The 15,000-nt window shown below is 40.9% G+C and overlaps 2 protein-coding genes across 2 annotated transcripts in view; one reads left to right on the plus strand and one right to left on the minus strand.

Moving 5' to 3' along the window:
* LOC113816489 (sodium-dependent nutrient amino acid transporter 1) overlaps nt 1-3,863 on the minus strand; it is a 5,295-nt gene extending 1,432 nt beyond the window's left edge. The window contains exons 1-9 of the mRNA XM_027368529.2: nt 3,410-3,863; nt 2,910-3,107; nt 2,629-2,713; nt 2,194-2,407; nt 1,877-2,012; nt 1,345-1,479; nt 1,051-1,154; nt 715-901; nt 125-301 (exon numbers count right to left, since the gene is read on the minus strand). Coding sequence (XP_027224330.2) covers nt 125-301; nt 715-901; nt 1,051-1,154; nt 1,345-1,479; nt 1,877-2,012; nt 2,194-2,407; nt 2,629-2,713; nt 2,910-3,107; nt 3,410-3,625 — 1,452 coding nt within the window. The 5' untranslated portion in view covers nt 3,626-3,863. The remainder of the gene's footprint in view (nt 1-124; nt 302-714; nt 902-1,050; nt 1,155-1,344; nt 1,480-1,876; nt 2,013-2,193; nt 2,408-2,628; nt 2,714-2,909; nt 3,108-3,409) is intronic.
* A 1,493-nt stretch (nt 3,864-5,356) lies between these two features.
* Nucleotides 5,357-15,000, plus strand: part of LOC113816488 (uncharacterized) — a 13,365-nt gene continuing 3,721 nt past the window's right edge. Inside the window, exons 1-2 of the mRNA XM_070135452.1 lie at nt 5,357-6,445; nt 12,711-12,795. Of these exons, the coding sequence (XP_069991553.1) occupies nt 5,425-6,060 (636 nt within the window). The 5' untranslated portion in view covers nt 5,357-5,424 and the 3' untranslated portion in view covers nt 6,061-6,445; nt 12,711-12,795. The remainder of the gene's footprint in view (nt 6,446-12,710; nt 12,796-15,000) is intronic.

The following is a 15,000-nucleotide window of genomic DNA, read 5'->3' on the forward strand; positions in this document are numbered from 1 at the left end:
AATTGATATATTGAAATCAAAAAAATATATATCCACAGCTGAATATTACAATACTCACAACAGCAAACATCCTATGATACAAAATAATTAACAGAAAAAGGTGTCAGTACAGAGAAAGTCTTACAGGAGTGATGTAGACGAGACCGATGAAGAAGCCAGCGAGACACACAGCGAGAGTGATGTAAGCCTTCCTCCATTTGGGGAACTGGTCGCACACGATTGTGATGACGTTGCTGGTGAGAGCAGCGGCCGAGCCAACACCTAGAGTCAGGAGCATCAGGAAGAACAACACTGCAAACAACTGAAATGAAAAACGAAAAAGAATGTTTTATATATATATATAAGTGTATGTGTGTGTGTGTGAGAGAGAGAGAGAGAGTGTGTGTGTGTGTGAGAGAGAGAGAGAGAGAGAGTGTGTGTGTGTGTGTGTGTGTGTGTGTGTGTGTGTGTGTGTGTGTGTGTGTGTGTGTGTGTGTGTGTGTGTGTGTGTGTGTGTGTGTGTGTGTGTGTGTGTGTGTGTGTATGTGTGTGTGCTTTAAGAATGAAAACTTGGCTCGTCGAAATTGATATTACAAACGAAATTTAGTTTTGTTTCTTCACTCTCTTCAACACGACTTTCCACAAGAGCTCATATCACTTTATCACTTTCCAATCTCATCCTCAGTTCATCCAAATTTCACCCTTAAGCACCACCTCCCCCCCGCCTCTCCTCACCTGCGGGGCCCACGTGAACTTGGCCAGGGCGTCCGGGTAGGAGATGAAGGCCAGTCCTGCGCCGCCCCTCACGACCTCCTTGATATCAACCCCAAGATGGTGCGCCGAGTGACCCAAGATGCTGAAGATAGTGACCCCGGCGAGCACGGAGGTGAAGGTGTCAATCATGCTGATGATCCAAGCATCTCTGGGGAGTAAAAACGGTATAATTCAGCAAGTGTAATTAGTACATATTTCATGTGTTAAACAAATCAGTGAATATTCCAATAAGTACAGAACACTTCTTGAAGAAATGAACTCCAAGGCTCTGAGTTACGTATTCCCACGCCAACGCACCTGTAGACGTTGTGGCTGAAGTTGTTATACGATGAGAATGTGATGATGGAACCAAAACCGACTGAAAGGCTGAAGAATGACTGAGTAACTGCCGCGTACCACACCTGTAAGGAAATCAGACGTATTTTAGAGTATTTATTTATTTAGAATATCTAACTTTTTATTCATTTATTTAGAGTATATTTATTTAGAATATCTAACTTTTTCACAGATAACACGGTTATTTATGCATCTGTGAGTATTAGTCTGTTACCGGATACTTTCAATGGCTTTGAAAAAATCGCTGTGACTTACTTTAGGGTCAAGCAGTCTGTTCCACTCTGGCTTAAGAAAGTAGATGATGCCTTTGACGGCTCCAGGAAGCGTTGCGCCTCGAACGAGCAGAGTGAAGAGGACCAGGTAGGGGAAAAGGGCCGTAAAATATGCAACCTGAGGGAGTTTAAAGGTTTATCTTAGTTACTCCTTGAATGGTCCATTCTCTTTGAAGAATTTAGGGCTTTTAAGGGAAAACTATTTTATATTGACAGGGTTGCATGATGCATAACCATACATGTGTATATATACTGTACATATATACATCTAAATATATATATATATATATATATATATATGTATACATGTTTATGTTGTGTGTGTGTGTGCAAGTGTGTTGTGTGTATGTATGTATGTATCTTTCAGTCGGGCATTCCGTTTGAAATATAGAGCATCATCATCAGTTCCAATTATTCGAAACAAAGTTCAATCTACAATGTCTCCAGTTCCTCATGCAAACAGGGCATTGTTCACAAGTGTAATTCCCAACGTAAATGATTTCTTCGGTCCTTACTTTGCCCGACGACTGCACGCCCTTCACCAGCGTGCAGAACAGGATGACCCAGGCGACGCCGAGGCAGATCGCCAGCCGCCAGTCAGGCATCCCGACGCCCTCGCTGATATCGTTGGAATAGTTCAACACGTACTTGCTGTGGAAGGAAGAAAAAAGACAGAATCAGAGAATGTTTAACGTTGTGTATCTGTTTCACAATCAGGTATATATATCCGTGTTTTCCGACATATATTTTCCGAGGTCAAGGAATCAATCAAATCTTGTTTTCCGACATATTTTCCGAGGTCAAGGAATCAATCAAATCTTAATATACGTACTAGAAATATTGTTCAGACGACGACTGAAAGCCACTGGTTAACGTGGCGTTGATGGCATCGTCGACGCAGTTTTCGTCAGCCCACGCTGGGTCACAGGAAGCCCACGGGAGCTCAGAGTTGAAGGACTGAAACAGGTAGAACAAGGTGATGGCCATGAGCGAGCAGTAATAGGTCACAACCGACCACGTTCCGACCATCTGCCCGTACCCGACACCTAATGATAAAAAATTGAATTAGATATTGTTGTTATCTCGTAGAACATGTCATTCTATGGCGAGAAACCTGTCGTTAAAAAAACACTTCCGAATGATCAGAATGAAAAAGCATCTTAGGATAATCGACTTATAGCCTTTGAATATATCATCATCATCTCTGTGTGTCTTTAAAGAAGAGTTTTCATTATATAGAAAACGCAAATAGACGTCCATATCCCACCTTTTACGGCCGGTAACATCTTCCACACTTTGACGCTGCCGGAGGAGGAGAATTGCCCCACAGCCAGCTCCATGAAGTAAAGAGGCTGCACCAAAAGAGAAAAAATATGTTACTGACGGATTTTAAGCTACCACAATCCATGTAATTGGGTTCAAGTGTTCATAGAATCGGGATATAAGAAAAAATCTCTATTTTTAATATATGAAACCTGTTTTATAACATCTCACTTTATTCACAAAATGGGGAAATGGTAGAGTTTTCCCTGCGTTGGTTTCACTTACCCTGCCAATGAACGTAAGAACGACGAGGTACGGAATAAGGAACGCTCCCCCGCCGTTCTCATAGGCAGTCATGGGGAACCTCCAGATGTTCCCCAGACCCACCGACAGGGACACACACGACATGAGGAACTCCACCGGGTGCGACCACTGCTGACGACCTGTGTCCTCGCTCGTTCCATCGTCATCTTCGGGCATATCCTAAAAGAGCGAGATTTATAAGTTCCATTGCGAAAAATTTAGGGAAAGTAAGAAACGAGCTTGAATTAATATTCTCATTCGTACTTTTGCATGGATAATATGTGTTTCTGTTAAGGTGCAAGTTTTGATTTAGGTTGCAAGCATACGCTCATTACCCTCCATGCTACGATATTTATTATCCACATCTTTAGAAATCATCGAACGTTAGACCACACATCGGCATGTAATCGCCAAAGCATGGTCGGAATCTTAGCGAATTTTCAACATTAAAGATGACTTTGCCGTTCGCTTTTCTCACTTACTATGGTCGTCCGGGGAAGCAGCTCCGCCCCGCTGCTGCACATCAGGAGGTCGTCGTCGAGGCTCATCTTTTCTGCGACTGGCGAAGATTTCCGTCCCGAGTCGCCAGCGTGGACGGATGGGACTTCTTTCCGGTCGGGTCCAGGGCGGGTCCACTCGGGGCTGAGACTCGCAAACTTCGTCCCCTTCGACACGGCAAGTGTGGACCAGAAAGGCATGGCTGCTGTTCACTCGTGTGCTATTGTTTTAAGTATACTTTCCTTTATGTCTCTCCTTCTGTACTAGAAGCTTAGGTACTGGCAAAAGTACGAAGAGAAATAAAACAATGTCCAGAACCAGATGTATTTCGAGTTGAGCAGACTCAGAGAACAAAAATGTTATCAGAAACTCTTTTTTGTAGTTTTAGGATCGTTGTGCTCGCTTCGACTGTCAGTTGTCTTATGGAGATCCTAGTGTGAAACAGCGACTTATAAAGAGGCTATATCAGCTGTACTTCCGATGAGGCTTGCGTCACTGTGGAATCCTTATCATCCGTATTATCACGCACGTGTCTTATCTCGTATCTTATCTCATCTACAAATTTTCTATGACGTAAGTAGGAATTTCCCTTGTAGCAGGATAAATCATTCTCAGGAATGTAATGGGAATTATCTACGCATTTTCCTCTCAAACCATCAAGGAAGTTAAAATCATCACCATTATTATGATTATGAATATTATTATCAACACTTATTATCATTAGTAGTGCTAGTAGTAGTAGGAGTAGTTTTACTATTTTTGTTGTTGTGGTTATTACTTTGTTATTATCACTATGATCATTAATATTATTTATTGTTATGATGATGATTATTATCATTATCATTGTTATTATCATTATCATTATTATTATCAGTATTATTATTGTTGTTATTATATCTATCATCATCATCGTCATCAATTTCTATCATTATTATTGTTGTTATTTTTATCCTTAGCATTATCATCAACCTCATTATTATTATCATTATCATTGTCATTATCATTAGCATTGTCATTATTATCATTTTATTATCATTATTGTTATCCTTATCGCTATTATTATTATCACCATTACCTTTATTAATATTATCATTATTATAATTATCATCATTATCATTATTATTATTATCATCATTATTATCTTTATGATCATCATAATCTTTATGATATTCATAATTAGGATTATCATTATTATAATTTATCTCATTATTATTATTATCATCGTCATTAATCTTACATTAACATTATCATTATTATTATCATTATGATTATTAGTATCAAAGTTACAATTACTATTATTAGTTTTCTAATTGCTATCGTTATTATTATTATTATCATCATGTTTATTCTCGTTATCATCACCCTTGTTAAGATTATGGTGTAGGTGATAGTGATAGTGGTGGTGATAATTATGATGATGATGATTGATGATGGTGTTGGTGGTGATTTTGATTATGATTTGATTATAATCATGATTATGATGATGCTACTAATAGTAGGGATAAAAATATAGTGATGAGAATGGTGGTAATGATGGTAAGGATGATGATAATAATATTGATTTTATTATTACAAGCTAATTATAGTCACGATAGCGATTATAATATGAGTGCCCTACAAATAACATAGATTACTTCGAGCAAATCAAACCGCCAAACTATGTAAAAGTGTTCTTTCCAAAGTATCCGTTCAGGTGTCTGTATTGTCCTTTATAAATGAAAGAAACTGTGACCTGAGACTACTGAACAATAAGTTCCACGACGAAGATAAATAGCAACATCTGGCAATTAGTGTAGTGCATCGTAAAATTACATGTTTCGCCTTTAAACCCCAATATCATAAAGGCGAAGACAACTAAGTAACTACCAAACAGCTCGTTCGGAACGGCGGGTGGTAGGCCAGCGCTGACACCTCCCAGTTCTGTTTTCGGTGTAGACTTCGGGGCACCGACGGGGGCCAGTCGCGAACACCCACTCGCGAGGGAAGCAGCGGTGCTATAATGGAGTACCTTACAGCTGATATAGTGTTCGTGTTCGTGCTGCCGCAGCTTCTTTTCTGGGCCATCGCCCTCACGTGCTACATTTACCGACGCTACAAGCCAGTGGATGTGATCAAGAGCAAGAAGATCGCCAAAATTATGACGAGTCCGCCGCCCAGAGAACCTCCCTTCGCCTCCACCGCGAAAGTGGCGACGCCGAAGTTCACGCCCTTCGGAACCGCCATGCCCGACAAGTACAGGAGGGTGAGTTCCTTCTCTCCGTTCGGCGACTTCACTCCGAGGGCCTACGGAGGAGAGCCTTCGCCCAAGGCCGACGACTTGTGCTCCGCCCTGGAGGAAATTCTGGCCATGAGCACCACCCTCTACTCTTCGCCCACTTGCAACACACCCAAGTGCCTCTCGTTCACGGCGAAGGACGACCTCGACATCGAAATGTCTCGGAAGAAGAACAAGAGGCTGAAACTAACGCTGGAAGACCTCCTGCCCGTCGAGTACTCGTCGATGCTGGAGCTTTCGCCGCACCTGTCTCCGCTGGCGTCGCCTCCGCTGTCCGCCTCGCAGGCGCTGGAGCAGCGGTGGAAGAGCGTCGGCCGCGGCGTCTTCGCCAAGTTCGGGAGCCTCGACTCCGTTGTGTGATGATGCTGCCTCTTGTTCCGGACTCTTAACCGGTTTTTAGTGTTTATTGCGATATTTCCTCCGAGATTACTTTGAACGACTCGGGTTTTGTGTTTTTTCCTTTTTGGCCAAAGTATTACTTCTAACCAGTGATAATAATCGTTCGCATTTGCCAATGAAAGAATATTTCTTGATAAACATTAACCCTTTTATATACTAACATTTGAGATCCATATGTAAACACTTACATAAGCGACATCCATACCGATATGGAAATGTTTTATTATTTGAACAAGTGAGAGAAGAAACGCCACCAAACTGTGAGGATTCTCCGGCAGCGCACGACCATCAGGATCACAGCGCCCGCAGTCATCACTCCGTTGGCACGAACTGCATGAAGCAGCAGGTAGGGATGGTGTTTTCCAGACTTGTTGAAAAAGGCGGGTTATAGCTTACCGAGAGCGACGCGCGGAAATGGAGGGAAACGAACACCACTATCTTATTGAGCGCAATGAATAGAGTAAGGAAAAATATATTTTAAGCTGGACCGGCCTCGTATTTACCGGTAAATGACGAAAATATCCGCTGCATAGCACCGCTGAGAGACTAATGCCACAACATCCTCAGTGATTACATATCCTTCCCCTCCCCCTTCCCTACCCGTTCCCCACCATTACCCCATTTACCTTCACCCCCTCAATCTCAATACCCCAACCCCATCTTGCTTTAGATAAGACGTCTTATATTAAGCCTTTTATATAACCCTTTCCCCCGAAAAAAAAAGTGATAGACTGATGCAGTACAAAAGATGATGCAACCACAACGATCTTTTACATTTGCTCGACGTTATAAAGCCGTTTATAAGGTTAATCTTCACGGTATGGACGCACTGAGCTTGGGCGAATCGAAGATATTCGTGTAAAGGACAAATAGTCGTTGGTACAAGAAATATAATCGGTAACGCCAGAAATTAAAGAAAAAATGGATTATATTAGTGAGAAAGCTGTTCGCGTTGAAGAGAATTACTTGAAATGAGGCAGTAAACACGAACAAATGGAACAGAACATGGTCTCCCCTTTTCCCTACGTTTCATACTTTCAATTCTCCATTTCCCCCTTTTATCTCCCGCTCTCCTTCATTTTCTTTCTCATTCTGTTTCTCGTCTTTCTCTTTATATATTTTTCTTTCTCTTTGGTTTGATTTTTTTTCCAAGTTTTTCCTTTTTTTCTTTTCCTCGCATTTGGTTTCTATTTTTCTTTCTCACATTTCTCTCCCTCTTTCTTTCTTTTTCTTTTCTTTCGTTTTGCCTTCCCTTTTCTCTCTCCCTTTTCTCTTTTCTTTCTTTCTCTCTTTCTCTTTTCTCTCTCTTTCTCTTTCTCTTTCTTTCTCTCCCTCTTTCTCTTTGTCTCTTGCTCTTTTTCTCCCTCCCTCACTCAATCCGCTTCCCTATACCACATTTTGTTTACTCTCTATTTCTCCGTTTTTCTTCTTTTTCTACTCTTCACTTCCTCTCTCTCTCCTTCCCTCCCTCCCTTCATCCTCCCCCACCCAATTATCTATTTTCTCTCCCCATTTCCCTCTCTCCGTTCCCCCCCTCCTCCTCCATCTCCCCCCCTCCTCCCCCCCCCTTACCCCATGCCCCCTTTATCTCACCTACATCTCGCTTCAGATAAAACCTCTTATGTCATTTATAACCCCCCCCCCCCAAAGAATATATCAGCTGATGCAGTACAGATGATGCAACAATAACGGTTTTTTACGTCTGATCGATTATATAAAGCCGTTAATGAGGTTAATCATGTTCTCGTTTCCGCCTTTCTTCCTCTTTTCTTCCTTTTTTTCTTTCTTTTATTTCTCTTCTTTGTTTTATTAAGTTTAATTACCGCTTTTTTGACGGAAAGAATAACCGTGAGAGGTGTCCGTACTGAAAAGAATCCCTCGCTCTATTTTATATGGCTATACAATTGTATTTGTCTACATCTTTATCCATTTCTATGCCTCTACATCTTTATCCATTTCTATGTCTCTACATCTTTATCCATTTCTATGTCTCTACACCTTTATCCATTCATATGTCTCTACACCTTTATCCATTCCTATATCTCTCCATCTTTATCCATTCCTGTATCAATGCGTCTTTATCCATTCCTATATATCTACACCTTTATCCATTCCCATATCTCTCCATCTTTATCCATTCCCATATCTCTACATCTTTATCCATTCCCATATCTCTACATCTTTATCCATTCCCATATCTCTACATCTTTATCCATTCCCATATCTCTACATAGTTATCCATTCCCATATTTCTACATCGTTATCCATTCCCATATCTCTACATCGTTATCCATTCCCATATCTCTACATCGTTATCCATTCCCATATCTCTACATCGTTATCCATTCCCATATCTCTACATCTTTATCCATTCCCATATCTACATCTTTATCCATTCCCATATCTACATCTTTATCCATTCCCATATCTACATCTTTATCCATTCCCATATCTCTACATCTTTATCCATTCCCATATCTACATCTTTATCCATTCCCATATCTACATCTTTATCCACTCCCATATCTCTACATCTTTATCCATTCCCATATCTCTACATCTTTATCCATTCCCATATCTCTACATCTTTATCCATTCCCATATCTCTTACATCTTTATCCATTCCCATATCTCTCCATGGTTATCCATTCCTACATCTCTCCACCTTTATCCATTCCTACATCTCTCCATCTTTATCCATTCCTACATCTCTCCACCTTTATCCATTCCTACATCTCTCCACCTTTATCCATTCCTACATCTCTCCACCTTTATCCATTCCTACATCTCTCCACCTTTATCCATTCCTACATCTCTCCACCTTTATCCATTCCTACATCTCTCCACCTTTATCCATTCCTACATCTCTCCACCTTTATCCATTCCTACATCTCTCCACCTTTATCCATTCCTACATCTCTCCACCTTTATCCATTCCTACATCTCTCCACCTTTATCCATTCCTACATCTCTCCACCTTTATCCATTCCTACATCTCTCCACCTTTATCCATTCCTACATCTCTCCACCTTTATCCATTCCTACATCTCTCCACCTTTATCCATTCCTACATCTCTCCACCTTTGTCCATTCCTACATCTCTCCACCTTTGTCCATTCCTACATCTCTCCACCTTTGTCCATTCCTACATCTCTCCACCTTTGTCCATTCCTACATCTCTCCACCTTTGTCCATTCCTACATCTCTCCACCTTTGTCCATTCCTACATCTCTCCACCTTTGTCCATTCCTACATCTCTCCACCTTTGTCCATTCCTACATCTCTCCACCTTTGTCCATTCCTACATCTCTCCACCTTTGTCCATTCCTACATCTCTCCACCTTTGTCCATTCCTACATCTCTCCACCTTTGTCCATTCCTACATCTCTCCACCTTTGTCCATTCCTACATCTCTCCACCTTTGTCCATTCCTACATCTCTCCACCTTTGTCCATTCCTACATCTCTCCACCTTTGTCCATTCCTACATCTCTCCACCTTTGTCCATTCCTACATCTCTCCACCTTTGTCCATTCCTACATCTCTCCACCTTTGTCCATTCCTACATCTCTCCACCTTTGTCCATTCCTACATCTCTCCACCTTTGTCCATTCCTACATCTCTCCACCTTTGTCCATTCCTACATCTCTCCACCTTTGTCCATTCCTACATCTCTCCACCTTTGTCCATTCCTACATCTCTCCACCTTTGTCCATTCCTACATCTCTCCACCTTTGTCCATTCCTACATCTCTCCACCTTTGTCCATTCCTACATCTCTCCACCTTTGTCCATTCCTACATCTCTCCATCTTTGTCCATTCCTACATCTCTCCATCTTTGTCCATTCCTGCATCTCTCCATCTTTGTCCATTCCTGCATCTCTCCATCTTTGTCCATTCCTGCATCTCTCCATCTTTGTCCATTCCTACATCTCTCCATCTTTGTCCATTCCTACATCTCTCCATCTTTGTCCATTCCTACATCTCTCCATCTTTGTCCATTCCTACATCTCTCCATCTTTGTCCATTCCTACATCTCTCAATCTTTGTCCATTCCTACATCTCTCAATCTTTGTCCATTCCTACATCTCTCAATCTTTGTCCATTCCTACATCTCTCCACCTTTATCCATTCCTACATCTCTCCATCGTTATCCATTCCTCCATCTCTCCACCTTTATCCATTCCTATATCTATTGCTTCAGTGTACATTTCTCTCACTATAGTTAAGCTGGAAATTGAGTTTGCAATTAAACTGAAAATCAAATTACCGATAATCCGTGTTTAATTACAGCCAAACCGTGTTACATTGTTCTGTAATCGACAAAACCATTATTGGGTTGGTATTAATGGATTCATATTATATTGGGGATATTTTCGACTTCCTTGCATACTGAATCGCGTATATTCAGTGTTTGTACAGTCTTTTATTATTTATTATTTCGGGGAAAAAAATCAGGAGAAACAATTAATACGAAACTTGATATAATCTCCTCTTCTCCCTCTTTTTCTTTACCTTTTCCTGTTCTGTTGATGGTAATGTAAAAAAGATTTTCCTAGAGGCACTCCCCAGGTACTTGAGCAAAGACCGAGTAAGTATTTAGACAACAGAAACCTGGGTTTCCTCTCACTCTCCCTCCCTCTCCCTCCCTCTCCCTCCCTCTCCTTCCCTCTCCCTCCCTCTCCCTCGCTCTCCCTCGCTCTCCCTCCCTCTCCCTCGCTCTCCCTCCCTCTCCCTCCCTCTCCCTCCCTCTCCCTCGCTCTCCTTCCCTCTCCCTCGCTCTCCTTCCCTCTCCCTCGCTCTCCTTCCCTCTCCCTCGCTCTCCTTCCCTCTCCCTCCCTCTCCTTCCCTCTCCCTCCCTCTGCTTCCCTCTCCCTCCCTCTCCCTCCCTCTCCTTCCCTCTCCTTCCCTCTCCCTCCCTCTCCTTCCCTCTCCCTCCCTCTCCTTCCCTCTCCCTCCCTCTCCTTCCCTCTCCCTCCCTCTCCTTCCCTCTCCTTCCCTCTCCTTCCCTTTCCTTCCTTCTCCTTCCCTCTCTCCCTCCCTCTTCTTCCCTCCCTCTCCTTCCCTCTCCCCATCTATCTCCTTCCCTATCCTTCCCTCCCTCTCCTTCCCTCTCCTTCCCTCTCCCTCTCCTTCCCTCTCCCTCTCCATCCTCACCCTCTCCCTCTCCCCTTCTTTCGCGCTCTCAACATTTTATTACACACCCACACGCGCGCGCAGATACCAGCATATTTTTTTTTACTGAGAAGCGTCTTAAAGTAATACGTCTAACTTGTATAACTGGCAAGGGTAAGGATATGAACGGAAATTTACAACACTAATTGACACAAGCATCTGACATCACTAAGTTGGTTTTATGATAAGTATTATCGCATGAGCATCACAAAAAAAATCTTATCAGAATACACCTAAGGCCATCGTGATAAGATTAGTTACTTTATAGTAATGGATATTCCCACTTTGTAATGGAAATGTTTATCTTTTTTTTACGCAGGGATTCCATAAATTCCTTAGGAAATTGGGATTTTCTACTTTTTTATCGCTTCACATTCCTTCCTCTTTTTCCTTTTTTTTCCTTTTTTCGTTCTTCTCTTTCCGGTTTCCTGAGTAGGTTGTTGCCATTTTTGCCATTATCATTGTTATTGTTATTTGCAACATCAGCAGCATAAAGGATAATGATAATGATGATGATAATTGAGGGTAGTATTAGTCGTAATAGCAACAGTAGTAACAAGGACAATTGTAAAACGAAAAAGGAGAATACAATAAAAAGTTAAATTTCTTCATTCAGATTCATACTTTTTCCTTCTAGTAGTAGTAATAGCATTGGTAATAGTCGTAGTCGTCGTAGTAGTACCGGTGGTGGTGGTCATAGCAGTCATAGTAGTAGTACAGTAGTAATCGGTATCCCCTTTCTTCTCCTTGTTCCTTTATCAATATAGTTGATGCTAGATAAGGATAAGGTCCATCACTTAACGGATTTTTTGGGGAAACCTTGACGCGTGCATTGCATCAGCCTCTCTGGTTCAAATTCAAAATGGATCACATATAGAGGGCATATTTCCGCTCATTCATTCCTTGTTTTTATTTTTCTTCTTTTTGGATTTTTTTTCTTGGTTACTCTTTTTTCCTTTTTTAAGTTTGTCATGCCTTTTTTTTGTCTACACTCCTTTTACTCGAATCCTTTCTAATCCTTTCTAGAGTCAGCAGACCAAACTTAGACGAACTCGGTCTGGAGAATTTCCAAAACGTTTGTGGTCTAGTTTGAAATTAGTCTTGTAGTCTGCACGTATTTCCCTCCATGTGAATCTCGAATAACAAAAGAGGATAATGTTACGTAACTCGCGTATTTGGTTCAGTGAGTGACGTTCCATTAGTAAATTTATACATTCTGGTTGAATTTGGTTTTTCCAATGCCTTTTGACTGAAACAGAAGAGGACATAAATTCCTTCCCAGCAGTCTAGGCTCATCTCCATTCCTTTTTCATTCCTTTATTTCTTGTATATAAGAGATCCATTAAATTTTGAGGAGTTCAATCTTTATTTTCAAGTTTTTGTATGTTTTCTTTATGGAAATATAATTAAGTAAACCTTATTTTTCTTCTCTTTCAGCATCCTTTCTTCGACGAAAAGAAGACTTAGCTCCGGACACCTTGCCTCTTATTGTATTTGTATTCAAGTGCCTGATACAAAGATTGTAAGTGGCATTTTTTACGTTTGTAACATAAATCAATTCATAAATCTTATAATCACTGCCGGTGTGGACTCTAAGTATTAACGTTTTTTTTTCTAGGTTACCCCTACGATAGTATTAAAGAAAACTAACTTGTAGGGGTAACTTAAAAAAAAGATTGAACATTGTATAGATGAGGTTCTCATTGATATATAAAAGATCGTGGCAATTTGGAAATGCAACCCCACACCATTTTTGGGGGGTGAATAGAATAATTTTCCAATAGCTTTCGTCGTATTTCGAACGAATCTAGCAATTTCCTTCGCAAACGAAGCATAGCTACGATATAGGTCTCGATAGCTGAGGAGGGCATGGTAGGCCTACATATCTGGGAATGTCAAGAAATATCGGTAGAATATTAGTCAGCATAGTATATTAACATTTTTCCGGGTTGTATAAGCCCCCTTAAATCCCCTTTCAGGCGGGCTGCCGCCCCCCCTACCCCCAGCCTGGTCCACAAAATCTTCACCTTATAACCCCTTTTCAGGGGAGGCTGCAGCCCCCCCACCCCCACCCCTGCCTGGTTTGCAAAATCTTCACCTCATATGTTCCGGCAGGAGAGGGCCCAGACCTAGGGACAATTTTAACCTAATCTTACCTGAAGCATTAACTCCAGACGGGCCAGGCTGCGGGTCACTGGGATCGTCGGGGTATTCCAGGTCGTTGTTAGCGGGAGTTGCGTTCGCTTAAAGCAAAGTTACACTGCTTTCTTCGTTTTATTTTTTAACCATTTTTCATGCAAAGCAAACCCACTGGTGTCTTGTCATTTCTGTAATGACATGATTTCTTTGTGCGAGGGCATTGTACTTCAATTGACAATACGCCGTGATGTAGATTTAGTAAGCTTGCTTCGTCATTTTGATATTTCGCAGTGAAATCGAAATAATTGTTCTCAACCTCCAGACTGTCGAGCCATTATGGAACTGATTTGAATTTCAACTGCTTTCTCCTAGGCCCAGCTTCTATTGTCACGTGATGATCTATTCCATATCTGATTGGTTCTATTAAGTGTCTTACGTTCATGTCACGTTCACGCACGAATCTAATTGGCTCATTTGATTTCCCTCGCATACGTCATCCGCTACAAATCCGTCCGATTTTCCATCGCTATTAACGGCTTTTTGTTATTTTGACGCGGCACTGGAAGCGGAAGGTTACTACGGCTCTTGGAAATCGTGGATTTTATACCCTCTATAACTCCGATATTGTCAATTTGCGAAGAAAATGGCATAAAAGAAAACTATCATAGAATGTGTTCTACCACATGGTAAACTCAGATTCTTTAAATTAGGTGTGGGGTTGCATTTTCAATGATACCAAGGTGGTGTTGGTCACTTAAATGCTCCTTCTAGAAATAAAAAAAATGCTGTTAGCTGCCATTGGTTTTTGTTCGTTTGTTCCATGTTTTCACTTTTAATACAACAGAATAATTGTAACGCCATTTCTCGGTTCGGAAGATGCTAGGCAGTTGCTGTTTCTCATTTTCATAATTATCGTTTCTTTTTTTATTGTATACAGAGGATATTTCCAAAGACAAGATTTAAATCAAGTAGGTCTAGATCAGTGATTCTCAGACATTTTGGTATCGTTACCCCGCGTTTTATATGTAAGATATTAATGTATATTATATTGAACTATAATAGTTATCGGTTTAGGTCCTAATTCATATATTCATTTGTTACTATTGATTATCTATATACTCCTTAGATATTTTAATGAGTGCTTTGTGGCCGCCTTATTACCCCTAGTCCAGACTGATGTTCATGATTACAGGCAATAAAGTTTGTAGTTGAAATGTATTAGCTTGTTTTCCACGTCGTCGTCTCCTACACTAGTTACTTCAGTTTAGTTGAGATACTGTTGTTTCCGTTTTCTTTGGTATCAGCAGTCCCTAACATAAATTATGAAAATAGGTATGGTTATTTTATCTTCGTTTTTTTTCTCTCTCTCGGTGATATCCCATTCTTGTTTACGGAAGTATTATGGGAAATGAAGTCAACTTTGTAGCAGAAAGGGAGAAATTCATCCAGGCAAAGCATAAATATACTATACGTAAAGATAATAAACAAACGTGGTTAAAAACTGTTTATATATCTGTATTATGTCTGCACACACGCGTTCGCCAACAAATGAAAACACGATAAGAAATAAATATTAATTATAGAGGCA

The sequence above is a fragment of the Penaeus vannamei genome, chromosome 20, assembly GCF_042767895.1.
Source record: "Penaeus vannamei isolate JL-2024 chromosome 20, ASM4276789v1, whole genome shotgun sequence".
Taxonomy (NCBI): Eukaryota; Metazoa; Arthropoda; class Malacostraca; order Decapoda; family Penaeidae; genus Penaeus; species Penaeus vannamei.